The sequence below is a fragment of the Eptesicus fuscus genome, chromosome 7 (assembly GCF_027574615.1).
Source record: "Eptesicus fuscus isolate TK198812 chromosome 7, DD_ASM_mEF_20220401, whole genome shotgun sequence".
Taxonomy (NCBI): Eukaryota; Metazoa; Chordata; class Mammalia; order Chiroptera; family Vespertilionidae; genus Eptesicus; species Eptesicus fuscus.
The window spans coordinates 70,589,869-70,617,316 of record NC_072479.1 but is presented as its reverse complement, the minus strand read 5'-3'; the positions used below and the strand labels follow the sequence as shown (position 1 = coordinate 70,617,316).

At 37.4% G+C, this 27,448-nt stretch overlaps 1 protein-coding gene across 2 annotated transcripts in view; it reads right to left on the bottom strand.

Moving 5' to 3' along the window:
- IPO8 (importin 8) overlaps positions 1 to 27,448 on the bottom strand; it is a 59,665-nt gene that overhangs the window by 17,739 nt on the left and 14,478 nt on the right. For both annotated transcript variants that reach the window (XM_008140526.3, XM_054719183.1), the window contains 14 exons: positions 23,977 to 24,066; positions 22,691 to 22,785; positions 21,998 to 22,082; positions 19,571 to 19,705; positions 17,815 to 17,914; positions 13,528 to 13,604; positions 13,129 to 13,245; positions 12,318 to 12,407; positions 10,784 to 10,949; positions 9,396 to 9,556; positions 7,471 to 7,596; positions 3,451 to 3,517; positions 1,271 to 1,396; positions 300 to 397 (listed from right to left, as the gene is read on the bottom strand). In XM_008140526.3, the coding sequence (XP_008138748.1) occupies positions 300 to 397; positions 1,271 to 1,396; positions 3,451 to 3,517; positions 7,471 to 7,596; positions 9,396 to 9,556; positions 10,784 to 10,949; positions 12,318 to 12,407; positions 13,129 to 13,245; positions 13,528 to 13,604; positions 17,815 to 17,914; positions 19,571 to 19,705; positions 21,998 to 22,082; positions 22,691 to 22,785; positions 23,977 to 24,066 (1,533 nt within the window). The remainder of the gene's footprint in view (positions 1 to 299; positions 398 to 1,270; positions 1,397 to 3,450; positions 3,518 to 7,470; positions 7,597 to 9,395; positions 9,557 to 10,783; positions 10,950 to 12,317; positions 12,408 to 13,128; positions 13,246 to 13,527; positions 13,605 to 17,814; positions 17,915 to 19,570; positions 19,706 to 21,997; positions 22,083 to 22,690; positions 22,786 to 23,976; positions 24,067 to 27,448) is intronic.

The following is a 27,448-nucleotide window of genomic DNA, read 5'->3' as shown; positions in this document are numbered from 1 at the left end:
TCAATGAGAACAAACTGGGTGGTTATTTTCCTAGCACGTTTATTTAATCAGGTAGCAAGTTTGCAATTTTGAAAGAAAAATCAAAACACAAAGAAAATCATTTACCTCTGAACATTATAAAGTACACAGCTAGAAAAGTGGCAAACATTCTTCGGCATAACACACAATATGAAATATTCAAATTACAATTCCAACCTCCATTTAAAAAAACAAAATGACAAATATATGTCGATGAAAGCAATACAGAAGAACTAAACGTATAAGAAACAAATTGAAAGAGTCAACACTACACCACTTACCTTTCTACACATGGTGAAAAGTATCTCTAAATGCTTTGGATTTGACAGTAAGGTATTTGTATCTATTGTCACATAATTATGCAAGAGTGGCATCATGTCTGGAAAAAATTCAAAATCCCAGTAAGACTTTGACTAATAGAAGTAGAAATAAATTATTCCCCCTGAAACCACATTTCTGTTGCACACACTCGTTACTATCCTCCCTTGCAACTACAAAAGGCTAGAGACAAAAGTGATAAATCTACCCTATTTATAGATGAGGAAAATGTGGATCAGAAAGATTAAATTGCTCATTATTTGATATAGTGATTGTTCTAAATATTATTATTCTTCTCCACAGCACTCATCACCATCTGACATACTACATACTTCCTTCCTTGTCTGTGCATTTCCATGCCTTCCCTTCTCCCCATACTAGAATGAAAACATCAAAAAAAGCAAGGGTGCCCTGCTCGGTGTGGCTGAGTTTGTTGGATGTCCTCCCATGCACTGAAAGGTTGCTGGAGTGATTCCTGGCGCAGGCACATGCCCGGGTTGCAGGTTCAATCCCCAGTACAGGGCATGCAGGAGGCAGCCAATCCGTGTTTCCCTCTCACATGGATGTTTCTCTCTCTCCCTCTCTCAAATATATATTTTTAAAAAACCAAGGCTATTTTGTTCACTGCTGTATTACTGAGCTTAGAACAGTGCTTGGAATATAGTCAGTATTCAGAAAATATTATTGAATTAATGTACAGAAAATATTCTCTGATCGCAAACTAATTTAAGATACATAGGAAACACAGGCTCCCTCCCATTGCCTATATTCCTGAAGCTTAAAATCACTGCTACAACAGCCCCAACCTTGACAGGGAAATAAGAATAATTATTTTCTGATTGGTACTGAAATTACCTACGTCTTTATTTCAAGTATTAAAGGAAATAATATCTAGACACAGAAAAGCAAAAATGTCACATGGTCAAAACCATACCTGTAAAATATTCAAAACAATCCTGCTGAAAAACCTCGTATAATATAGCTAGAAGCTGCCACATTTGAGGGGAAATACCACGGCAGGTTAAACTATATGCCAGGGAAAGAATTTCTTCATAGAATTCTGGAAAGAAGAAGATATCTAGTTAGAATGCATAGTTTCACAGTGCTTGTGTTCCATAACCCATATTTCATTTAATAACAAAGCCATTCACACAGCTTTTATTACAGTGTATTATTATAATTGTCCTGTTTTATTATTGTTGTTGTTAATCTCTTACTGTGCCTAATTTATAAACTAAACTTTATCATAGGTGTGCATGTATAGAAAAAAAAACAGTTATATATATATATATGGTTTGGTATTATCCACGGTTTCAGGTGTCCATGAGGGTCTTAGAACATATCCCCCAAGGATAAGGGGGGTCTATAGTAATATCCTTATTCACCTAATTTTTATACAAATTGATACTTTGCTATAAAAGTTGACCTTGGGGGCAATAAGATGTTACGTTAGACTCTACTCATGTCACATAAATCGTTGTGTTTATTAGTGTAACACTTTAAGAATTCCTTTTGTTTTATAATAGCCAGGGCTTGAAAATTAGTCACCTAATTTCCTGCAATTACTAGTGACTACTCTTTTCTGGCTATTAGATTATGTTACCTGATTTGCATTTGCTCTAGTAAGAAAGTAAAGAAAGGCACTTGTATCCAGAGATCCTATTAATAAAAAACACCTCTAATTACTATTTCACCTGCATGAGAATCACTTGGAATAATCAATAAAAATGCAGATTCCTGGGCACTGCCTCAAACTAAGAATCAGAACCTCTGGGATACAATCCAGGAATCTTCACGTTAACTAGCTCCTTAGTGGTTCTTATGCATACCAAAGTTTAACAACTACTGCTCTAGCCTAGCCAGTTTGGCTCAGTGGATAGAGCATCGGCCTGTGGACTGAAGGGTTCGATTCCCGTCAACGACATGTACCTTGGTTGCAGGCTCCCAGCTCTGGTCATGGGCATACAGGAGGCAACCAATCGATATGTCTCTCTCACAATGGTGTTTCTCTCTGTCTTCCTCTCCTTCCCACTTTCTCTAAAAACAATCAATGGAAAAAAATATCCTCAGGTGAAGATTTAAAAAAAAGAAAAAAGAACTACTGCTTTACAGCAATGACTTCAAAAATAAGGAGGATATGCCCTAGGCCAGTGGTCGGCAAACCGCGGCTCGCAAGCCACATGCGGCTCTTTGGCCCCTTGAGTGTGGCTCTTCCACAAAATACCACGTGCGGGCACACACGTACAGTGCGACTGAAACTCCGTGGCCCATGTGCAGAAGTCGGTTTTCAGCCTGGGCGAGTCTATTTTGAAGAAGTGGCGTTAGAACACTCAAGGGGCCAAAGAGCCACATGTGGCTCGCGAGCCGCGGTTTGCTGACCACTGCCCTAGGCAGTGTGCAAGACAATCCACTAGATGGAAGAAGAATGTATTAGAACACTTTTAATCTTACCTTTCGCATTTCTATTTTTATGTATGTAAATATATTTATATATATTAGAAGTGCATGCTCAATTCTCACTAATTTTTACTAAGTAATAAAAAGTCTGGGGACAACTGCTCTTAAGCAGTAACATGCTTTTCTTGTATCTTCCTATCTGTGTACTGTACAGATTGCACTTCCCTGATGCCCAGATGCCTTGGGGGCTAGCATCTTCACATTGCTTGGATACCATGGAAAAGTAGCCTCCTCTACAAATTCCCTTTGGTGTGTAACAGCCAGCGTTAGTTACCGATTCTATTCAGAAGCACCATGATAGAGAGCAGAACAATTAACTCACACTTCTGATAGGGCATGCCCATCACTTCACATTTTTCAATCCCAGACTAAAGTAACCTCACCTCATCCCAGCTCTTGATTCCTAGAAATGTAAAACTTAAAATTCTCTGCGCTTTAAAAATTTTAAGACCAAAAGTTCTTAACTGGATGCATTAAAGTTTCTTCCTAAATGAAAATACAGATATTAGAAAGTATACACAAAAACTGAAGAGAAGGCCATCTTTTCTTTCTCAAAATTGTCCATCTTCTTGGATCTAAAGGACTAACAATGCACTGAAAGTTCATCAAATTTTTTTTCATTTTCAATTTACATTCTTACTCAACCTTCAAACTTACCAATTATATGTTTCTGTAAAACAAGATCAATGATCCGTAGACAGATATTCTCTAATTGCTGAGTAACCTAAAGATAAGTTTAAACAGTTTAAAATTCATCTTAACCCTTAAGTTCATCTATTAATTTAATATTATCGCAATAAAAATAACAAGACTTTTTTTAGAGAAATTGATAAGTTCATGCTAAACTTTGTGTGAAAAATTAAACACGCAAGAATACCAAAAAATTCTGAAAAGTAAACCAATGATAGAAATGAGAATTACAGCCATAATAAAATTATGAATTAAATAAGTTCCTTACCTCATATTTTATACCAAAATAAAGTCCTAACAGATCAGATTTCAATGTTAATACTTCAGACATGAAAAATACTAGAAGATATCAAAAGAATTGTGTGTAATCCTAAAGAAGGAAAATGACTCAAAACCCAGAAATTAGAAATAAATATATGGAGTCATTTGGTATCAAAAATTAAAAATATCTGCATAGAGCAAGAGGAAGTCAAAGATAAAAGAAAAATTGAAGGAAATATTTTCAAAGATAAAATTCCCCTCACATGAAATCATAGTAACAAAAAGAAAGGCAAAGATTACAACAAAAGAGATATAAATGGACCTTGACCTTATAAAAAGTTTACTCTAATACATAATAAGAGGAAAAATTCTAAGCACAGGATTAATACTTTTCACCTATCAGACTGACAATGATCAAAAAATAGGGACTTTATACTGGCGATGATCAAAAAGTAGTCAGAACGTCAAACCTCAGGGAAGGTAGGGGACAGTGGGGGTAAGAGGGAGAGATCAACCAAAGGACTTATATGGATACATATAAGCCTAATCAATGGACACAGACAACAGGGGTGTGGGGGCATGAATGGGAGGTGGGGGTAATGGGGGAATAAGGACACATATGTAATACCTTAATCAATAAAGAAATTATAAAAAAAAGTAGGGAGCGTGAAGAAAACCTTAGTAATATCCTTCAAACTTACTCATATATGTATTTTTTGATCCAGCAATTTGAATTAAAGAAATTTGCCCTCTGCATATATTATTACATGTACAAAATGACATGTAAAAGATCTTTCATTGCAGCAACACTTGTGATTAGTAACAACCAAATGTCCACTTAACAAGAGATAGTTAAATTATATCCATTAACGAGGACTGGCTAAGTAAATTTGGTATATCATACAAAGAGATATCATGCAACTATTAAAAATATGTAATTTTATTGACTAATATGGAAGACTCATCAAGAAATCTTAGTGAAAAATGGCAGATGAAAATATATGCTATCATTTTCATTAAAGAAAAATGCACATACTCGCTTTCTGCCTCTATATAGTCTAGAAAAATCTCTGGAAAGATACAAAAAACCTGGTAAAGGAGCTACCTCCTTGAGAGGAGGATGAACTGTCTGGGGAGATGAGAGCTCATCCTCCTGTTCACACCTTTTGAATTTTCAACATGTTTGTACTAAATATTTTTTAAATAAGAAAAAATTAAAATCCATTATGGGTTACATTTTTTCATCTAAGTACCCTATTTCAACTTTCGAAATTATTCTTTAATATTCAACTTAAACTGCAGTCTTAAAATGCAAATGATCCAAATTTTTCCATTTAAAAATGTGTCTATATATTTAAACCACTAAGAAAAACTGCATATGCTTAACATGTTTTAGACTTTCACTTGGGCTCTTCACACAGGAAGTATCTGTACATATATTCATTTGCATGTGATTTCCCCCTTTCAAAAATAATGTTTTCAAAAATGTTTTAACAAGCTAAAATTTAAAGTCATAGGACAGGCAATCAGGAAACAAGATTCTGGTTCTTGTTTTGTCCCTAATTATCTATGACATCGATTTTCAACCAGTGTGCGTGCCACAAGAGGCAAACTGGTGTGCCCCAAGAATTTCTGAAACATGCAATACCTGCCCTGGCTGGTGTGGCTCAGTTGGTTGGGCATCATCCTGTACACCATAAGGTGGCAGGTTAGATTCCCAGACAGGGTATATACCCAGGTTGCAATCAATTGATGTTTCACTCTCACATGGATGTTTCTCTATCTCTCCCTCTCCCTTCCTCTCTCTCTAAAAAAATCAGTAAAAGCATATCCTCGGGTGAGGATTAAAAAGAAGAAGAATTTAAAAAAACACACACAATATCTGACTATTTAGTCAGGGGCAGTGACCTCTTCTCCCTTAGACTGTCAAATTTAAGACTGACAACAGTCAACACAACAATAGATGTCCGGGTGAATAAATCAAAGTTACACTCATTTTTTTTTTGTCAGATCGGCAAAAAATGTTTTGTTTTCTTTTTGTTTTTTTGGTGTGCCACAGAATTTTTGTAATTATTTTATGTGTGCCATGAGATAAAAAAAAAAAAAAAAAAAACATTGAAAATCGCTGATCTAAAACCTACATAAGCCATTTAGCTGAAGGTACTAAGTTTTTTCATCTGTAAGTAAGGAAGATGGGTATGATTAGTGTTCTTCAGTTTTACCCCTACCTTGCCTCCCTTGATAATCTCACAGTAACGTCACATGCTCCTTTAACTTTATTTGAAATTCAAAGTAAATTTAATATCAAGAGTAAAAAAATTAAAACAAAAATAGAAAATGTTGTTTTGTTTTCAAAATAATCCTTCTGCCCATTCTACCACTGCCAGTCCTCCACACACATACTCGGAAAAACTGGATTTCTCAGGTCTCTGAGGTAAAAAAATTATCTTCAAGTATACTTTCTGTGATTTAATTTGGAACACCTCATGGTTTCCAACAGTTCCATATACTTTCAAAAGGATACAAAACTAAAATAATGAATATGGAAATTAAAATTCGCATTGAGCCTTTTAGGTGAAAGAAGGCCTGCCCAGGAAAAGAAGATCGAACCATTTTTAAGAATCTGGTAATCGTGTATTGGTATGTGGTAAACACAACAGCCACAGGGTTTAACAATGCTATTTAAAGAACTGGCACCTGCTTTCCCAAATCCTCACTGTATAAAACAAGAGTTGCCATCATTGCCAAATAAGTCAACTTGAGCTCACAGAAAAACACAATCTAATTTGAATTAAGGAAAGGTTATATAACACTTGGGGAGGAGAGCAGCGGGTTTTAGGTGGAGATAAACTGATATATCATCAGGATGATTTGACTGCAAACCCAAAACCTGGTGACCATGAACAAGTCTCTTTTTTCCACTTCTGCAAAATGGCACTACCATTACGTGCTCCATCTAACTCACAGTGAAGTGGGTACCATTATATCAGCTAATGCAGGAGTAGGGCACCTTTTTACTGCCAAGGGCCATTTGGATATTTATAACATCATTTGCAGGCCATACAAAATGATCAACTTAAAATTTAGCCTGCTATATTTGGTCAAACATTTAATTAGCTCACCCCTAATGCCTTGGCAGGGCCAGAACAAATGACTTCAGGGGCCTTATACAGCCCACAGGCCGGGTGTTCTCCACCCCTGATCTAATGGGTGTGAAAGCACTTGATGACTATCTGAACAATTCTTATCCCAATATTATTCTGGAATCCAGTTCAGGGAAAACAATGTTTTAAACTCTTCTTCCCTTCCATCCTCACAATATTTGTTTCTCAGAATTTGGTTCCATTACTTAATATTTGCCACTCTGACTAATGGCTATCCACTCTCCACTGAGAAGACTAGGCTATGGATTCGGAAGGCAGAGCTCATGTCTTATACAATTTAGTATTCCCTAAAAACCTAGCCTGGCAGATGTGATGTACTGAACTTAGTTCATACAGTTCAGAAATAAGGGATATAGTATACTAGTACACTTTATAACCCACATGTAATATCTCCCATCAATTATTTTAATATCTGTCTTTAAAATTCGAGGATAATTTATAAAATCTAGCAACATAACTAAATAGCAATTTAAAAGTCATAACTTTAAAACTGTGCCCATCGATCATAAAAATTTCAGTTAAAGTTACTAGAATGACAAAATAAAGCACAAAGAAATCCCACCTCTTTATGATCTTCAACAACTGTCAAGATAGTATCAATGGTATGTAAAATTCCCATAGCCATTACTGTTTTGTCTTCAACTTCTTCATATTCATCACTTTGAAGAACTTTGCCAAATATCTCTGCCTATGAAAATAAACATATTCAACAATTAGTAGTTATACCCACCCCTCACTATTATGTTAGCAAAAGAGCAGCATCACACATGTAAATGTCAGCAACATTATGCATTTTGTTGCTGTTTTAAATATAGTCATTTTTTCCTTATCTGGTCACTAGAGTGAAATATATATGTTAGCTATTACAATCAGATAGCTAATACTTAACTCTGGTTGTCATTAAACAAATAAATCCAAAATCTGGGAAAATTGAAATCTAATAATACTCAAATGAAAAATTCGATAGAAGGTTTAGAAGACAGAGTCAAGGAATCATCTAGAAAATGAAACGAAAAGAACAGATATGGAAGACAGGAGAGAGAGGTAAGGAAATCAGAAACTCAGTCTTGGTCCAATATTCTACATCAGAACTATAGAATAGAAAAAAGAGCAGAGAAAAATTCATCAAAGAAGTAACACAAGAAATTGCCTAAAAGGGGAGGAAATGAGTTTCAAGATTAAAATCCAAAAAGTGAAAATTTAGAAGGCTCACATTAAGGCAAAATCACTATGAAATCTCAGAATATTATAGGTAAAATATATTCATCTTAAATGCTATTAGATTTAAGTCGAATTAACTATAGAAATTAACTGTCAATAGTCCTTTGGCCCCATCTCTCACTGTAGCCATTGCTGCAGCAACCACTTCCACAAGGGATTCCACCAGGTTTGCTCATGCACAACCTGACATGGTCTTGCCTCAGGCTTGAGCCCTTGCTTCCTGCCCCAGAGCTTCTCTGATCCATGTGCAAACCAGAAGTGCAGGGGAATTAAACACCTATAGCGGGCCACATTTGACCAAAGGAGCCAGCAGCTGAAGTATGCAGGCTTCTCTCCCTTGACTGAATTCTGAGCCACTATTCGTAGTCTCCTCAATAGCATATCCTAGTATTGGCTTCTCCTCCTTTGCTGTTCATGTCCCTTCCCCACTCCCATACCATGTCAATAGTTATGAGTGCTCTAAGGGAAAGTCAAAGCTAGGTAGCAGGGCTGATGGGACCGGGCGCCGCCATCATTGAGGGCACCACAGTCAATTAGCATATTCCTTCCTTATTGGCTGTGGACGCCGCCATCTTTGAGGGTGGAGCAGTCAATTAGCATATTCCCTCCTTATTGGCTGTGGGCGCCACCATCGTTGCGATGATGTGAGGGTCAATTAGCATATTCCCTAATACATTAATTACATTAATGTAATTAATTACATAGGATAGGATATATATTATATATATATTAATATATATATTAATTACATAGGATAGGATATATATATATATAATGTATTTATTACATAGGATAGAATATATATTAAAAAGAGAAAGAAGTAAACTCAAAATTAGAAGAGCAAACATTTTTATATTAACACTAGAGGCCCAGTGCACAAAATTCGTGCACTCTGGGGGTCCCTCAGCCCAGCCTGAGCCTTCTTGCAGTCCAGGAGCCCTCAGGGGATGCCCAACTGCCTCGGAGGCAGGAGAGGCTCCCACCACTGCCTCTGCACTCGCCAGCCGTGAGCCTGGCTTCTGGCTGAGCGGCACTCCCGCTGTGGGAGCACACTGACCACCAGGGGGCAGCTCCTGCGTTGAGCATCTGCCCCCTGGTAGTCTGTGTGTGTTATAGCAACCAGTTGTTCTGCTGTTTGGTCAATTTGCATATTAGCCTTTTATTATATAGGATTACAATTACATATAAAACCGAACTCCAGATTTTGGAGTTTAATTTACTTAGATTATTCAAGGCTTTTATACCAAACAGTCCTCCCAGTCTTACCAAATGTTGGGTCATATCGACAGCAATGGAGGCTATTTCTTGACTGTATTCACATATCATCTTCTGGATAACATTCGTCACATCATCATTTTCTGTCTCTCTAACAATGTGCAACAGCTCCTGCATAATAGGCCTCACATGTGGCTTCATATATTCCTTAGCTAATGCAATAAAATAAACACAATCACTAAAATATCAGCCATTCACAAGTGATAAAAGGAATCAACTTGCTCACAAAGGTAAGTGACACAGGGTAATAGGTTCTAGATAGATACTTGCTCTGTGGTAAGTTGCAAAACTGTACCAAAACAATCTTCATCAATATATCAATATTCCCCAAAGTAATAGAGAGAGAATCAGTCCTGTACAGGAGAGAAGTGTCCTGACCAAAATGCCAACAGCCCGCCATGACTATACCACATGGATATGGTACCAGGATACAAGTATAAAAAATGATGTGCATAAAACTATGCACACTACTGATGATGCCCATCCCCTGCCCCCACCCCATCTCTGCTCCCCCTCCTCCCCCATATTCTTATGCGATATTCAGACCCCTATTAAAACACTGTTGACTAGAGGTAAACTAGGTGCATGTTTACTTTCAAAGTTTTATTTGAACTTTGGACAGAATATTCTTCTAAACAAACAAATGAGATATCTGGGTTATCACTCACTAGAAATACTACTTGCTACTTTCAGAAGTAGCAGAACCACAGAATCCTAGAGTTGAAAGGAATCTTGAAACCATCTACTCCAACCCCCTGAATTTAAATGTGTTAGATATCCAAGTCGTGACGAGTCATGTGCCTTGCCCAACTTCATATGCAAACTAGAGGCCCGGTGCACGAAATTCATGCATGGGTAGGGTCCCTAGGCCTGGCCGGCAATCAGATCCAATCGGGGCCTTCTGGCTGCCGGCCGGGACCTTCCTTCCCTGGCTGCCAGCCGGGGCCTTCCTTCATTCCATGCCACCCCCTGGTGGTTAGCGCATGTCATAGCGAGCTATCGAACTCCCAGTCTCCCGGTAGAACTCTCAAGGAGACAATTTGCATATTAGGCTTTTATATATATAGACTGGTAGCACAATCAAAATTAGACACCAGTTTTCTTAATTCCCAGTCCACCTAATGCCCAACAATTATCAACTTGTTCCCTAATCTAAATATTTTCTAGAAACCACAGTCAAAAGGAACTCCCAAAAAAGGTCAAAAGTAAAATTCTATAAAACTTGTGAGGGGCAAAAGTTCCCTAAAAATCTAAACCGTAAACCTTAAGACTTAGAGAATTATTCTTAGTAGGAAAGAAAATGAATAAAACTATTTGAGAAGGCCACATCCAAAAATAAACAAACAAACAAATATTCTAAAAGGTGTTTTTGGCTTTACCTTGTGTCTGGTTAGAAATTAATGACTGAAGAGCAAGGGCAGCTTCAACTTTGACAGGCATCTCCTTATCTTCAATCAAGCTCTTCTTTGCTAGTTCGAGTGCATTTCTTAGATTGAGCTCATTATGAAACTTCAAAGAACTAAATGCATGAAGTACCCAACAAGACTATGTTACAAGGAGAAAGTAAATAGGGAACTATTAGGATTATGGCATTCTGTAATAATGTCATGCATAACTTCTTACTAATTAAAATGTCATTAATTCTACCAAGTACTATTTGTTTTTTAAAGGGTAGCATATAAGCATTAGTTGCTAATTTCTGGATCTCTCTGTTGTTTTATTTATTTATTCTTTTAAAAGGCAGTTTGATTACTTCTAAATTACCTATATGCAATAACATTTTTCACAGGAAAAAGAAAACAGAGCCAAATTTAAGTGTCTCTGAGGAAAAAAATGTCCACCCTTTTTCATATATAAATCCCAGCCCCTATGCTTGAATTGCCTTCAAGTTTAACCATGTACTGAATAAATTCAGAGAACTTGCCCTGAAAAAAAAAGTCCTGTTTATGCTTTTAATAAGTATTATGATTCATAACTAATTCATTATTTACATGTAAAAGCTACTACAAACCAATGTTTGACATTTATTTGCTAGCCTTTACAGCAAACAAATGAAACATTATTTTCCCTTACACTACAGCAAACTTCCTTTTTTCATTCACATAAGGTACAAAGAATTTAAACCTTGTATAGATTACCAAATTTTAAACTATTAGACCACAGAATCATATTATTTTCTTAAATTCTCTATGTGTATAAAACACAATCAACAGTTGAATTACTAAAGACTTTTATCAAGAGAACTACAATTTATACATCCTCTCAAAAGATAGAAGCCTACCTATAAAAATATTTGTGTGGCCTCAACATCTCTAATCTACATTTGTCCAAATATTTCTCCAGTGATGATTATCTTCTGTTTATAAAATGCTTTGAAATGCAAAAGGTATTATTAACATATGATGTGCTTAGCAAGAAATTTGTTTGTGTGTTGACGTAGTTATAAATACTAGGCTCTTAAAATCAAGTTCTATTTTTATTTCTTTCTCCATAAAATATATTGATTCTAGAAGTAATACACACTTAGAACACAAATAAGTTTACATGGATTATTAATTTCTTCACTCTACTAAGGTATATCTACCTAACATACTAGAAATCATAATCAAGTTTTTAGATAAACTAGAATTTCATGCTTTTTTTTTGGACACTGAAAATTAATCAGTTTCTGAATTTCCATTGCACCATTGCAGTAACATCATCACTCTCATTACATGTTTTGCATATTCAGGAAGTGAGAGTAGGATAAAAAATGAAAACAGGTGGAATTAAAATCCATAAATCCCTCTATCTACTAGTTTGTTCTTTAGTCAGTTTGCCTCAATATGTGTCAATTTATCCAAAAACATTAAGTTCAATAATTATCTTAAAATGAAGATTTTAAGATATATAATAGAAATATAGAAAACTTACTCTAGCTCGAAGATATCCCAGATTAGACAATAATAATGGAAATACATGATTCTGCAGCAATAACTCCATTTGGTCCTTGAATAAACTCTTCTGTTAGGATATAAAAATTAAGTTTCAAATTATCAATTCTTTTGCATATGTAAAAATTACATCCTAATAAAGTATGTTTATTATGACTTAAACTTACCATACTTCTATTTCCAACTTTGTAAAACTATTTCACTGATATATTGCATGTTTTAAAACAAGACAAAAATAGCCTTGGCCTGTGTGGCTCAGTTGGTTGAGCATCAACCCATGCACCGAGAGGTCACTGGTTTGATCAGATTTTGGGCTTGATCCCAGGTGAGGGGGTGTGCAGGAGGCAGCCAATCAATGTTTCTCTCTCTCTCCCTCCCTTCTTCTTGAGTGTCAACCATTTAACTAGGAGGTCACAGTTCAATTCCTGATCAGGGCACATGCCCACGTTGCAGGCTCAATCTCCAGTGGGGGATGTGCAGGAGGCAGCCAAACAATGATTCTCTCTCATCATTGATATTTCTCACTCCCTCTCCATCTCCCTTCCTTTTTGAAATCAATAAAAATATTTTTTAAAAAAACAGTACCTAAATATAATTTGATACTGATTGATTTTTATAAGAACAAAGTCAAAAGTTCTTTTTAACTCAAGAAACAGGTGACAAAAAGAATATTTACAGTCAACTCAACTATGCAGAAGCAGACACCAGTTTTAAATTATCCATAACTTTCATATTCTCACATTTGCCAGTGCTTCACAGTTTTAAGTAAATTAAATTATAAGTAACTTAACCTTCAATAAAATATCAGCTAGGGAACCAATCACATGCAGGGCTCCATCTTTCTTCCTTGGGTCAAAGTTCGGGTCTGTTAGGATTTGATAACAGAAAGCCATCATTTTTGGCAAGACCTAAAGAAATAGAAGAATCCATTTCAGTCTACATTAGCTTTCCTTGTGTTACTATAGTATTATTTATATACTAGGTACAATGCACTAATTTTCAAAATTAAAGCCATTTTACTGTGTTTCATAAAGTATTTATAATTAAGAAAACAAAATAACCCTTTGCCCTTACTAGGATAATAAAATATTCTTAAAGTGACAGATTATAACTAATAAGACAATTTTTCAAATACTAGGGTTACATTAGAGTATCAAATCAACACAGGATTTAAAAAGAATACCATGTACCTCTTTTCTTTTCTTTGCAGCAGTATATAAGAGAGTCTGGGCTGCTGTGGTAGGAGAAGCATAATCTTCAAAAATGTCTATGATTTTAAAAGATTAAACCATTTTAGTAAAAAATATAATTACTTACTACAGATTTTAAATCTGGTTAATCACTATTCCAAAATCAAGAAAAAAAATGTTCACATATGACACTGGTTTCCAGAATAAAAAAAGCTAGAAGGTATATTGTCAGTGTTTTCTCTAAGGATATACCATCAAGTGTTTTCATGCACAAAAGTATATATCAAACTCCACAGGGCCTGTCTTTTTAAATAATCATCTATATATATAAAACCCTAATATGCAAATAGACTGAACCGCAGAACAACCAAACAACCAAACAACTGAACAACCAGTCGCTATGACATGCGCTGACCACCAGGGGGCGCGCGCGGACCATGGTAGGCATCGGCTGTGGCGGGATGGTGGAGCAGGTGAGTGGGGGCATTAGACCAAGGCGGGGGCAGGTCACTGTCATCAGGGCCTCTGTTACTGAAAATTCTTTGCTCCCGCACACTGCGGTCCGGCCTGGCGCTTGCACCTGCTGCTGGCGCCGGCCCCACTCACACCTGCTGCTGGCACTGGAGCCGCTGCTCACACCCACTGCCAGCGCCCAGCACTGGCCCCAATTGCTTGGCGCCGTCAGCAAGTGCAAGCAGCGGCTACCAGCCCTGATCGCCCCTCAGGGCTTCTCCACCTCCCCCTGCTCCTGAGGGGAGATTGGGGCCAGCAGCTGCCTCTCACACCCACTGCCAGCAATGACCCTGCTCGCACCCAATCGCTCAGTGCTATCAGCAGGTGCAAGCGGCGGCTGCTGGCCCCAATCGCCCCTCAGGGCTTCTCCACCTCCCCCTGCTCCTGAGGGGCAATTGGGGCGGCAGCTGCTGCTCACACCCACTGCTGGCGCCGGCCCCAACAGCAACGCACCATCAGCGGGTGCAAGTGGAGCTGGCACCATCAGCGCGTGGCGGCGGCGGGAGCAGGGCTGCTGTAGAGAGCGCCTGGGAAGGCACATGGGCATTCTTCCTTAATAATTGTCAGTTGAACCCAAGGCGACAGGCAAAGTCGTGTCTTGGTTACACATCTTACCAAAAAGGCAGATGTGTTATCAGCACTGACTCTTACCTTTGCCCAGGTGTAGGGAAGTGGGTTTTGATATGTAAATCCAGTCTAGCACTAGGAATGCTCAGGCCTACTCAAGAATGCAAATAATCTCCTTTGTCTTGACTTTTGGTGAAACTTCCTGGTATTTGGGGGTATAAAATAAACACGCTGCATCGGCTCTGGGTCACTGTCTCTCCATCAGAAGCAGGCAGCGGTCCACCCGGTCCCAGCTTTTTCCTTCTATCTCTGTGTCTTGTCTCTTTCTTTTATTTCTCAATCCCCAGCCCCTCTACTAGAAGAACCGGATCATCTCTCTTTCCGTGCTGGACGCGGAAAAGAGAGACCACGCCATAGGCTGCCAGCAGACAGGGGACCGGGGCCACAGCGGGAGGGGCCAGGCGGGGGAGCGGAGGATGGGCCGAGACCCACCCGTGTGCCCACCGCAGCCTCACGGCCCACACCGTGCACGAATTCGTGCACTGGGCCCCTAGTAGTAAAGAAATGTACTAAATATATTTTAGGCATAGCTGCTTCACAGAGGATAGGAAAGGTGCTGAATCTTTATAAAAAAAAACAATAAAGATTTATTTAGTGCTTACTATCTGCCAGGCACTGTTTGCAGGCTCTGAGGACACAAAGATCAAACAAAAACAGTTCATGGAGTTTATAAGGTGAGAGTAAGGAACATTCTACACATATACACACATGCACATATAATAGGTCAGGCTAAGAACAAATGTACAACAGGGTAAAGAGAAACAGAGTGTGAATTGCTTAGTTTAAATAGGGTGTCAGGGAAAGCCTCTCCAATTCTCAATGCAGGTAACACTTGAGTAGAAATTGAGGGAGAAATCTCTACATGGAAACCTAAAGATAAAGCAGAGGAAACAGCAAGTGTAAAAGTCCTGAGGGACTGCTGGATAGCACTTGGCCCTGTCAACAGGTGTTCAAGGGGTATCTGTTTGAATATACACGTATGTAAAACACAGCAGGTATTCAAAGGGTATTTGTTTGAATATACACGTCTGTAAAACACATCACTTAACTACGTGAAAATTTCAGAATAGGCTGTTTTATATAAGAATATGAAAACTTGATAAGAATCTGATATATCCATATTTAAATATAAAAATAAAACCAAATCTACATCTTTGCCTCAAAATATAAAACACAAACATGATAATACTAATAACTCACGTTTACTGAGTACTTACTCTGTGGCAGGCACGGTACTAAGGTTTTTCCCAGCATGTAGCATTCTACACTAAGCTGTTAAATAACTAACTATGTGTATTATCCCACGTACTCCATCCAGCATTATTGTCATTGCCTGCTTTATAGCTGAAAACCTCGCATCTCAGAGGCGTTAAGTGCTGTGCCCACAGTCCCTATATTGTGTTACTATAGAGTGAGTGACAACCCAGCACCACACCCAGGTTGCCCTAACATTGAAGCCTGAGCTCCTGTACTTGATACCAAATCCAAAAGCTTCATTATTAGAAGCAGACAACACCTTCACATAGGAAAGTTCTGTTCATATAAACAACTGCAAGTGACAAAAATATAAAAAGAAAATGAACGCCATAGCTGTTCTTCCCTATAGTAAAATATACATATCAAATAATAGCCACTGCATTCTAGTTTCCAGAAGGAAATGGTTACAGAAAAAGCATTTCAACTAGTCTTGCGTTATCCATATTCTCTTCTAGTCAATAAAATGTAAATTCTGTCACTCAACACTCATAGCTCTTAGTTATTTTTTCTAAAAACTTCGTATCTTATTTTATATGAAGAATAAGTGAAATAACGGTAGCTTTCTGAAAGCTAAACAAATACTCTGCACATTACAAAAAATAAAGGTATCACCAAAAAGATAAACATTAAAAGAATACAATGAAAAAGACAGAAGACTGGCTAATCACTCTGTTCCTAGGAAAACAAAAGCACCAGGAAGGGAGGAAATCATGCCCACGTGTAATGATTTTTAAAAGGAAAAAGTAGAACGGAGGGATAAAGCAAATGGTAAATATCATCTCTCATTCATTGGCTTTTCCTGTACTTTGTCTCCAGATAAGAGGCACTTTATGCAATCAAATAGTACTAACACAGAGCACTGTAAAAACAACCTAGCATCTACACCAGTAGCATCGATACCTGTAGGCTTAACTCAAGTAGCCAGAGACACCTGGTCCACAAGGGAAAGCAATGCATTGTCAGTTTTATCAATTATTTATTTCAACATTTATTGAAGACATACTAGAGCCAAACACTAGTAGAGGACTGTAGAGATGTAGAAGGAATGGAGAATGCAAAATAAAGCAAATAAATAAGATACAGCCCCTGACCTCAGACAGCTCTAAATTATGGGAGAAACCGAGGTACACAAATAACATTTCGCTATGTAAAGTGTTTGAGTATTCCCTGATGCAATTAATTCAAACCAGAGATACGGAAATGAACTGAGGCAATCTACACAGTTCAAGAGCTTCCAGGAAAATCCAAGTTAAATGGACTCCCCCCGCCCCTCGGAGAACTGGGCCACATAGTGCTTTTTCTTTAACCATTTCCTTCTGGAAACTAGAATGCAGTGGCTATTATTTGATATGTATATTTTACTTTGGGAGAACTATAGGGAAGAATAGCTATGGCATTTATTTTATTTTATTTTATTTTTTTATCACTTGCAGTTGTTTATATGAACAAAACTGTAGATAATCTTATTCCCTTGTGGAAAACTTTATCTCTAAGATAAGGAGGCAAACTAAATTGGGGTGCTCTTAAAATATGCAGAAATCCAAAGGATCTGTCAGACTGAGCACAGCCCAATCTACAAGTGGGTACCCCAAAAGGCTCAGAGAGGGATGGTCCCTGCAGATCAGCATCACAATAGAAAAGAATACAGATGGCGCCAAGACTGCTTCAGCCCCATAGGATGGATACATAAAGGTGCTTTTCATCTCCCACACCCAAAGGCCTCAAGTTCATTGGTTCAAAAGAACATCAAACTCTCAGGAGTTTCAAAGGTTATCGTGCAAAGCAGAACTTTGGGAATTTAACTAAGTCATAAAATCTCCTTAAAATACAAATTTAGGTATATTACTTTATGTATCCAGGAACTAACGAGGAAAAAAACATCTCAATTACCAAATTTCATCCTTATGTACTCATAGGGATCTTCTTGCCACAGCTCTTCATCCTCATCTTTATAACACATCACAGAAAAAATCACATCTTCAGAGATATTCTAAGAAAGAAAAAAACAAAACAGCAAGTGGTATAGCTATTCTAATTTGGGGAATACTAATAATGGATTTACTGACTGCCTTTATGATGTTAGTTTTCCAAACTGTTCTATTAATCTTCCTGTTAAGCTTGCAGCAGCTGAGGTGGGAGCAGGAAAGCAAGAGCTGAGGGTGGGGTAGAGGTTGAGGGGATGAGGGAGTGAGGGGGTGGGTTAAACATAAGTTTGTTTTTAAACAACAATTGATTAAAGATATAGAGAAAGATGAATGTAAATGTTACTCTTTGAAGCAATAGAAAGGATAATAAAGTTTTACTAACCAATCAGTAGTAAGCATACCTTGACTCTTTAAGAAGAAATAAATATCAAAGGTTATATTTACTATTATATTTACTATTATATTTCTTTCTGTGCGCATTTTTACATTTCAAATAAATAAGATACAGCCCCTGACCTCAGATAGCTTTAAGTTATGGGAGAAACATTTAGAAACTTTGGTTCTAAATGTCAGCATATCAACAATATTAAAATTTTCTTTTCTTCTTCCATTAACAAAAACCTAATTTCCTACTCTACAAATGCAGGTTTCAGGGGGAAAAGAAAAAAACCACATCTCTATGTGCACTGCTGCTAATGCTCTTCTAAGCCCTTTTGTGCTCCAGCAATTCAATATGTAAAAACAGAACCATCTCACCCTGGCCAGTGTGGATCAGTTGATTCCATACACCAAAGGTGCGGGGTTTGATCCCCGGTCAGGCACACATGGGAAGGCAACCGATCAATGTTTCTCTCTCAGATCAATGTCTTTCTCTGTCTCTGTCTGTCTCTCTCTCTCTCTCCCTCTTTCTCTAAAATTAACAAGCATGTCCTCAGGTGAGGATAAAAAAAAAAAAAAAACACCACAGAGCCATCTCTTAAATAAATTAAATATTTCTAAGAGAAAAAATTTAGCCTAAGGATCCAATTCTTATTCCTACATTACAGTCATGTAAAATTAAGGTCAAAGGCATCAGGTAGAAAATATACTATCGCAATTAATCCTTACTTTACAGAAACACAGCAAATAAAATGAAACTAGTATCTATTAATTGCAAAGAAATGACCTGTTTGATCAAGGAGCTTAGGCAAGTATTATTAAGATGTCCACAAAAAACAATGCAAAAAATATTATGTTGTTAACACCTATAATAAGATAACACTAAATGAATTCTAACCTGGACACCAAAGGCAAAGATACCATCTTAGAGATTAGAATTCAAGAATTTACAGTTTTAAGAGGGGAAAAAATTCGGTTCCTGACATTGTTGAATTACCCAAAATTGTCTGTATGCAAATAAGAATTTATTTATTAATGGCCTGTAATTTTTCATTCTCATTTGTCCTTTGATTAAATAACAATGTGGAATTCTATCTTTAAGTAAACAATTAAGCAAGGTCAACTGACTCCAAGTCCTCCAACTCATAAAACTTGGAAGTTTTCACTCTCTCAATTCCCAAATTTCCAAGCCCTTCATATCAGATATAACTGCACTCATTTGTAATTATTAATGGAAATAAAAATATACTCAGCATAAAATATGGAATTAGTAACACTTACTTTGTCTAGAAAACCGGATTTAACCAGAGAGTAATTTTAGAGAACTGCTCCCTGACACTCACCTGTATGTGCGGCTTCATCTGCTTCCACGTTACAGAGTGAACAACCCCTTGGTTGAGGTAGTTGAACGCTTGCTGAAGGACCCGCGGAGCGATGTACTCTTTCTGTCTATATTGGTCTAAAATTTTTAGTAGTACCTATAGGAAAATAGGAAGAGAATATATAGGAGAACGTGTACAATTTTAAGGTTAAGGGAAGGGGCATTTTAGGCATGACCTAAAACCCAGAATGCATAAAGACAAAAACTAACAGACGTTAAGGAAAATCAATATTTTGTGAGAAAGCGCCGGGGCAGTTTTAATTATTAGACAGAGTCATGTTATATGGAACAGTGTCTCACTGTAATTTCCAGCCATGTGTCCTACTTCTAACCTATGGAACTACTCAGAGTAAGTCTTCGCTCTGTTCCACATACTAGTTATTCAAATAAAAACAACAACAACAGACTTAATGAACACTGAAAACAACCATACAGCAAAAGACAGCACAAACAAATTTTAACATTTGATAAAGGTGCATTTCAAACCAGGACAGAAACAGTAAGTTATCAAAAAAATAGAAGACATCTGGCATGTTCAGGGTGGTATGGCCGTAGACTCAAATAAATAGTATTGGGACAACTATATTAACCCTCTGAACAAAACTGAAGTTGATTCCCTAACTAAACTTCATACCAAAATAAATTCTAGATGGAGAAATATTTAAACAAACAAAAAAAATGAAAGCATAAAATTCCTAGAAGAAAATATGAAAGAATTTTCTTTTAGAATCTCAGACAACGGAAAGTTTTTATAAACATAACACAAAAATGAGAGGTTATTTTTTAAAAGATTGATTAAAAAGAGAAAGATTGTTTATATGGAAGGAACAATGCCCAAAGCAGCCATGACTATCCCAAGGACTCTCAGTCAGAGGTAACAAAAGCTTCTAATATCTGGTCTCCAGAGTTCTGCCCTATAGAAAGCTTATTAAATGAACTGGTGAATAAATAAAAGGGGTTCTTTCAAAACAAGTACAGAACTTATAAATTCAGTTCAAACTGTGTAAAATCCAGGTTGATAAAAGTGTCAGAGTTCTGCCGTCATCTCTGCAGTGTTCAGCAATGCAGGCTAAAAATGGATGCTACTGAACAGGTTCTTCCAGATACAGCTGTGGCTCAGACCAAGTGCAGATGACACATAAGAGTAAAGAAGAGAACCGTTTCTGATAAGAAAACTATTTTTAAATACTAGGAATATATACCCTGAATAACTAAAGTATAGATAGTTTAACAACATGGCTGCAGTGGTATGAAATTTAAATGTGTGTGTGCGCGCACGCGCGCGCGCACACACACACACACACACACACACACACACACGTTTATGTGACACTGGAAAAACTTTACTGAACACACTTCAACTTTAGGAAGCTTAGTAAGTTTAACAGCAGTGGAAAGAGCAGAGGAGAAAGCTGACCCGATTATGCTAGTATCCATAGTGAATCGCTGAACTGATCATTTTGTTCATTATTCACTAGTTTTCCCTCTAGACTGTCTCAAGGGCCAACAAAATATTTTGTGAAAAAACTACAGCCATAGCTTTCCTGAACTGTTGCAAGGTACTTTTTAGAAATGGTAATCCACAAAATGGTACTAGACAAAATGATCATCTATCAAAGGAAATATTCTGTCTCAGATGACAGGTTTGAAGTATTAACTTTATATCCTTTACAATAAAGAAGACTAATATGCATAAATTTACAAAAACCTAGAAACACCCTCTACCTCATCATTAGAGCCTTTTGCTATGTCTGTGTCTGATTAATTGTGCTTCCTCAATATGGTCCTGACAGACAGTGCTCAATAGTTATTAAATTTTATTTGTTGAAATATAAACAAAAATATGATTCAAATGGCAATACAGATCAAACAATCTTCATGTCCACTTGTCCTTCGTAGTTTTTTAATATTAATATCAAGCTAGATTATGCCCAACTTTCACTGCATAGAAATGGTTCCCAAACTTCCATAAAAAATGTGTAAGTTCTCAGCTGAAATTCTTAACTTCTGAGCTCAGTTTCTCTTGAAATAGATCAATTCGTATTCCATGAACTCTTATGATATAAAAGCTTGGAACAAAGAAGTGAGGCTCAAAGAAATAGAGGGTAGGAAACTCATAGGAAGTCAGAAAGAATCCAATCAAATACTGGTGACTGCTACAGCAGGATCAACAAACGTAAAAGGTTTGAGTCCAGCCTCTAGCTGTCTAGAAGGGCACTTATAGCAGCTGCCTAGGCCACTTGGTTCTAAAGCTCACTGCAGTGCATTAAACTCCCAGAGCTACCATTCCATCCCCTATCATATGTAACATGTTAATATGTTTGTAACCTACTTTTAAGTAGATAGAAATGCCTTAACTTCTTCTATTTTAAAAGCGTAAGTTTATTACCTGCTGAATTCCCACTGCATAGGTTTTCAAAAAGAATTCAGAAAATTCAAAATATTCTTTTGTGACATTTCCTGGGCTTCCATATCTTAAAATAGAAAGAGAAAATGTTTAAATACTGTGAATTTTTTAAACCAGCATGTTCACTAGTTTGAATATGGTCCCTTGTTGAAAGATGCATTCTATTGGGGCAGAAAACTAACACTTTCCCTTCTTTTCACAAGCCCCAAAAGGAAATCATGATAAGCTATCCTATGACTCTGGGTCATACTTAAAATTTCAGACAGAAACTTCTACCTATTTAATTAACGATGACCCCTTAAATGTTAACTATTTCAAATAAAATTATATCTAACATGTTTTCCAATAAATGCTTCTATAATTAAATTTGACTAACTTTCCTATGGAGCTGAATTACTAAGCACCTTCTTGTACAATTCCTGGATATTTCCAATAAGCTAAACAATGTCATTTTCCATTCTTTTTACAGAAAAATAGAAAGATTCAGAGAAGACTGAGCACCTCATTATGATCTCAAAGTCAGTGATCACAATTAAAACAGAGGGTGACTTTTTGCCCTCTATGGCACTAAAGACAAATAACCATATACTGTGGGCCATCAAGGGACCTATCCGACTTTATTATACCCAATACTGAGATTCTGACCTAAGATCAGTATCTAATCCAGAGAATTACCGTTCAAAAAGACGAGCTACAATATGCAGCGCCCACTTCTTACACTTCCACCAGACTAGTTCTGGTCGATCATCCTCATCAATTTGCATAGTCTCCTAAAAGGACAAAAACACCCAGATTACATTTCCGCATAACAAAAAGGTTTGTGTGAATAACAGGCAGAATAAATCTTGCTATAGACCAAGTCTTACTCATTGTCAATTTAGATTGTCACACAAATGCAAACTCCTTCTTAGAGATTGCAAGGTAAAAATTAAATAAGCAAAGTAAATTTCAACTAACCAATGCTGCTGTTCACATTTATCTCCCATCTTCAAAAGGCCCAAATAAGTAGAAAACAAATACAAAATACCATGTCACTTGAGGAAACTCTCGGATGACAGAAAGGTCCTACCATGTCATCTGGATCAGGGTGACAGTAACACAAGTGTATGTTTGCCATAATTCACTGAGCTGTTCAATAAGTTCTGTGCATTTATGTATATAACTTAAACTTAAATATAATTTGTCCCAAAATATGAATAAAAGTACTGCACATTTGAAGACAAGCTTAAATGTTAAAATATTTTATATTTTTTAATTGAATTGGATTAGTTATCTAAGTTAATTTGATAAGTAAACTATAGCATCACTGTTACTGCAGATAAAAATGAGACACCATCTTTCACCCATCAAACGGGCAACTTAGACTTTTATGTAAAATATTCTCAGTCACTGCTTATTGAAGTGTAAGCCAGGGCAATGTTTCTGGAGAGTACTTTCCAAGATCTGTCAAGGTCTTAAATCTTCCAGGAGTCTATCCAAAGAAAATAATCATGTATGTGTATAAAAATTTTAACTACATCCTTATAGTTAAAATACTAAAAAACGAAAACAATCTAAATGCCCAGCAAATGAAGCATTCAACAAAAATGACAGTTTAAAAACATTTGTATCATAAAAAAATATTTATAAAAGATTTTAAGTGAAAAAAAATTTCAAATCAGTGTCTACATATACCATTTTTATAAATAAAATATTGTTGTAATAGACACAGAGAAAAAAAAAGGCTAGAGGAATAAATACCAGTTCTCAAAAATGTTTTTTAGCATTTTAGTAGGATAAAAGGTAGTTATTTTATTAGTTTTACTTACCTGAACAATCCCAAAATGAGTATGTTTTATTAATTATTTTTACTACAGTAGTAATTTTTTCCCCAGATAGGCTAAGATCATAAATCAGTCTACCACAAATATCCCAAACCCATGTTTTCACAGTTTTTCTTAGGAACAGAAGCTCTTTCTTACAGGGGGAACTGTCCTATCAATAATAGCTCGAAAGATCTCCATCCACGTTGTCATGGTTTGGTTATTCACCAGCTGAAGAGGCAATGCATACTGAAAACAAAAGAATATCACCATCAGCAGTCATTCCTCCCTCCACAAGTCAGCAATCTCAGCTACATTGGAAAGCTGAAATACATGAAATGGCTAACATTTGACCATGAAAATAGTAATTTCATATGGCTCAACCTAAAATTTAATTTTAAATTTAAAATCTAGAAGTATATATGCTATGAATTGTTTCCTCTGAGCTACTTTTTTAAATGAAAAAAATATTTAATACAGTAAGGTCTCATTTATTCAGTGTGAGATTCCAGGTAAGTAATTTTTACCACTTACCCCTTTGTCAAACTTTTCACTTTAATCACTCACTTTTTTCCCAACTTTATTGAGATACTAGTGACCCAGTGCACAGATTCGTGCACACTGAAAAGAAATTAATTAGAAGAAATATGTTAATATCACTATTCGCCCTTTCTCTATAATAGAAGTGTCAACCAAATTCACGATCAACAATGACAGATTGAAACAAACGCGTGCAACTTGCGCCAGTGAGAGCTTTATATGTATCACGCATGCAGAGCCAACTTAGCCATATATATATATATATAGAATAAACTTACTTAATGAGACCTGCTTTCTGATTTAGCTAAACTTTTTCCAGCCCAGTGAAGCACCCCAACATCTCTTTCAGGTAATTGTCAGCAACACAGCAGTAATATCAACATGAAGCAGATTATTATTATAGATCACACAGGGAGAACAAAAGGTAAAATATTTAACTGTAGCAGTGTTGGACTATATTCTGCACAGTGAGAAAACCTGAAGTCATTTTCAAGTTCCACCATTTCTTACTCCTTTTCAGTTGGGTCAAGTTTCTAAACTTTCTAAATCTCCGTTTTCCAGCTAATATAAAGAAAATAGGATTCTACTGAGTCTCTTATCTACCTACTCCAGGACTTCTGTGAGGATCAAATGAGATGAGGCACTGGAAAATGCTTCACAGACATTTGGTTAAAGTGTAAAATGCTTGCACCTGGCTATAAAGCAAGTCGGGTTCCTGGGCTGAAGAAACTCCCAGGAGGCTAGTCACTAGGGAGAGGAAGCCAGGCGTTGCTATGTGACGTCATTACCCAGCACCCACAGTGACAATTTCCAGGCTGGGCTGGGCTGTGGGCTGCATTTTGTGCCATGAGGTCTTGGCAGCATTGGCTGCAATTTGGTGGGATGTCACTCCAGGGTGGTGGCAGGGCCTGTGTCCCATTTTGGGGAAGCCAAGTGTTGGTTTGTCAGTGCCAGGTCCATTGTGCCATTTATTTTTAAATGACCAGTCTGTGTCATGGCAGCTCCTGCATTGAGCATCTGCCCCTGGTGGTCAGTGTGCGTCATAGCTACCAGTCGGTCGGACGGACACAGCCTTTTTTATGGAGAAATAATTGACATATAACATTGTGTGTGGATATTTAAGGTACACAATGTGATGATTTGATACATGAATACATTGAGTAGTGATTACCACAATAAGATTATTTTTACTACAATAAGATTATTTTTACTACAGTTAATACCTCTATCACCTCACATAATTACCTATTTTGTAATGAGAACTCATTTTAACCACTTTAATGAAAATCTTTACCTCATGAAACATTTTTTTCAACTACTTTCATCTACACTGTGGCATACCATAGCCACTATATTACTGTAGGTCCCCCTCACTACACTGTGAGTAAAGTGAGATGAGGCAATACTGTCTCTACATCCATGCCTTCCAAAACCTGCTACATGCTAAGGACATAATGATAAGTAGGAGACTCACACTCTAGTGGGGTTGGGGGGACATAAATAAACAAGGAATTACACTATGGTGTTATATGGTGTACAGGTAAGAGCTGCACAGTATTGATGAAGGCATACAAGAGGACCACCTAATCCAGCCTGGTAGTAAGAGGGACAACTTTCTGGAAGGACGTGCAAGCTGAGACCTGGAGAAAGAGCACAGATCGGCCAGGGTGTAAAGGGGAAGAAGAGTGCTTCAAGCGGAAATACAGTATTTTAAAGGCTTAGAAGAGAGGGCATGACCTATACGTGAAGCTGAAAGAATTGCAGCATGGCTAGTATAAAGCACAAAGGTGAGAATGGTAAAAGACAAGGTGGAGAGATGAAGGGTTTTGTGGGCCATTTAAGAAGTTCACACTCTATGGATTAAAAAACTGTGGTACATCTACACAATGGAATACTACACTGAGGTAAAAAAGAAGAAGTTCTTACCATTTGCAACAGCATGAATGAAACTGGAGAGCATTATGCTAAGTGAAATAAGCCAGTCAGAGAAAGATAAATATCACATGATCTCACTCATTTATGGAATATAATGAACAAGATAAACTGATGAACAAAAACAGATCCAGAGACAGGGAAACATCGATCAGATGGTCAAACCTCAGAGGGAAGGTAGGGGAGGGTGGAGGTAAGGGGAGAGATCAACCAAAGGACTTGTATGCATGCATTTAAGCCTAACCAATGGACACAGACAACAGGGGGGGGGTGAGGGCACGAGTGGGGGGGATGGGGAGGTAAAGGGGGGATAAGGACACATATGTAATGCCTTAATCAATAAAGAAATTTAAAAAAAAAGAAGTTCACACTTTATGTTCTTGATGCAATGGGTAGTTTGGGCTTGAGAAAGGAACAGAAGAGAAGCAGGCTGAGGGTTGAGGGAGAATGACAATGAGTTCATTTTCTTTGTCCTCACCTGAGGATATGTTTATTGATTTAAGAGAGAAAGAGGAATGAAGAGAGACAGACAGACAGACATTGATCAGTTGCCTCCCATATGCACTCTGACCAGGGATCGAACCTACAACCTAGTTATGTGCCCTGACCTGGAATTGAATCTGCAACCTTTTTGGTATATGAATGACATTCCAACCAACTGAGCCACCCGGCCAGGGCATGAGTTTACTTTTGCACAAACTAAGTTCTAAAGTATGTATGAAATACCCAAATGCTCTGTACACAATCCTAATATATAAAAAGCCAGGGGCCGTCATGACCGAAACAACCAGACAGATGACCAAACAGCACGTTGCATGGGGCGACCAGGCCAGCGGGGGGGGGGGGGGGGGGGGGGGTAGTAAGGGACGACCAGGCCAGCAGGGGGGGCAGTAAGGGACGACCAGGCCAGCGGGGAGGGGGGGCAGTTAGGGGTGATCAGGCAGGCAGGCAGGTGAGCAGTTAGGAGCCAGCAGTCCCTGATTGTGAGAGGGTTTAGGCCCTAAACCGGCAGTCAGACATTCTCTGAGGGGTCCCAGATTGAAGAGGGTGAAGGCTGGGCTGAGAAGACCCCCCCACCACCCTCCATGCATGAATTTCATGCACCGGGCCTCTAGTATTTAATAAATGCCAGACAAAGTCAATTTAATTGTATCATACT